We start from the raw sequence: 1,599 nt of genomic DNA, 5'->3' as shown, positions 1-1,599 counted from the left end.
CCATGATTGCGGTTTTAAGTAATGAACCAGGCTGGGAGTTTTTAAAAGCCTCAGGAATCTTTTGCAGGTGTTTAGAGTTACTTTGTTGATTCAGATGATGAGGTTAACGGCTCGTTCAGAGAACCTTTTCATGATATGCTAATTTTTTGAGACGGGGATTTTGGGTTTTCATGAGCTTTATGCCAAAATCATCAGTATTAAAACAATAAAAGACCTGAAATATTTCAGTTGGTGTGCAATGAATCTAAAATATATGACAGTATAATTTTTGTCATTACATTATGGAAAATAATGAACTTTATCACAATATGCTAATATTTTGAGAAGGACCTGTACTTTGTCTTTTGGACCATTTCAACATTTTGATATCACATTAACCAAAATGTGTGATGAGTTCAAGAAAGGAAAGAGTTCAGCAGATCATACTGAAATTTCTAACTTATTCAGTTACTAGTCTAAAAGTTTCTGGAGCTGACACTTTTAGGTTTCTAGACCTAAAAAAAACACTAAACTGGGAATTCCCACTGTAAAAGAAAGCACATTCATGACAGACAATAGCCTATGATTATGAGCAAAGAGCCACCCGTGATTTTGCTGCCACTAATGTTTAAGGACCGTTTCAAACTGGATGAAAAATAATGACATTTTCTTTCTATGAAAGATATCAAAACTCGGACAAAACAGAATTGGGTTTTGGGATCAGATTTGGATATTTGTCTCAATGTAAATTATATATTTACATTGAGACAAATGTAAATGTGTCTCAATGTAAACCATTTTAAAACAATTGTTTAAAATTAAACCATTTAAACTCTTCAAGAATGGTGATGGGTGTATATACGAATTCATAGTGGAATATATTAATAATGTTAATAATTCTAGTGTTTTAGAATGCAAAATCTACAATAAATAATAAGCAGATAATAAGTATGGTTCGAAACTAGGCTAACCTGTGTTTAAACACTTCTTATTGAAACACTTACTCGTCCTGAGTTGGTTTTATCTTCCAAGGAAAACTTTTTCATCTTTGGTCGTAGCTTTGAGTACAGAGGAAATGACTGATAGAAAACTGTTCCAGATGCTCTTTCAGCGGTAAATGAGTCTTCAAACACGCCGCAAATATGCCGTAGCACTTCTGGGAGACAACACGCTGCTTTACGTCTTCTAAACCCAAAGCCTTCTTCCTCTTTTTCTATTTCATGGCGTAAGTAAGCTGTAAGGTCCATTGCCGCCACCTACAGGACTGGAATGCAAATAGATGAACAAAAAATGTTCGCATTCTTTCTGTTAAATTTGTGACCTTCAAAAAAGGCATAGCGGTTTTTTTTTTCTATTTTATTTTTAAGATTTAGGTGGCTCAAGCTTTTTCATGATCCATGTTTTCTTCTTTGTATGTTCAGCAGCCCATCAAGTCAGTTTTGTAGACTGCAACAATCATCCTATTTTATATTTATCCTTTTAGTTGAACAGTCTTTGTTCAACCCCATAAATTGACATCCCTGCAAACAGCCTCTTTGTAGGGACATTAGTTTGGATAACTATGGATGCAAAGAGCTTGTAATCTAAATTTTGTGTTGCTATATGGTGTTATGAACTGSA

The 1,599-nt window shown here is 34.0% G+C and overlaps 1 protein-coding gene across 6 annotated transcripts in view; it reads right to left on the bottom strand.

The window, feature by feature from the left end:
* Positions 1-1,183, bottom strand: part of rad17 (RAD17 checkpoint clamp loader component) — a 56,379-nt gene extending 55,196 nt beyond the window's left edge. For 3 of the 6 annotated variants that reach the window (XM_008402239.2, XM_008402240.2, XM_008402243.2), the window contains exon 1: positions 984-1,181. In XM_008402239.2, coding sequence (XP_008400461.1) covers positions 984-1,025 — 42 coding nt within the window. In that variant the 5' untranslated portion in view covers positions 1,026-1,181. Of the gene's footprint in view, positions 1-983 lie in introns of all 6 variants that reach the window. The other 3 variants (XM_008402244.2, XM_008402242.2, XM_008402241.2) reach the window with 3 other exon arrangements.
* Positions 1,184-1,599: the final 416 nt, after the last annotated feature.

The sequence above is a fragment of the Poecilia reticulata genome, unplaced genomic scaffold, assembly GCF_000633615.1.
Source record: "Poecilia reticulata strain Guanapo unplaced genomic scaffold, Guppy_female_1.0+MT scaffold_196, whole genome shotgun sequence".
Taxonomy (NCBI): domain Eukaryota; kingdom Metazoa; phylum Chordata; class Actinopteri; order Cyprinodontiformes; family Poeciliidae; genus Poecilia; species Poecilia reticulata.
The sequence above is the reverse complement of the archived record's forward strand: the minus strand, read 5'-3'. Positions and strand labels throughout refer to the sequence as shown.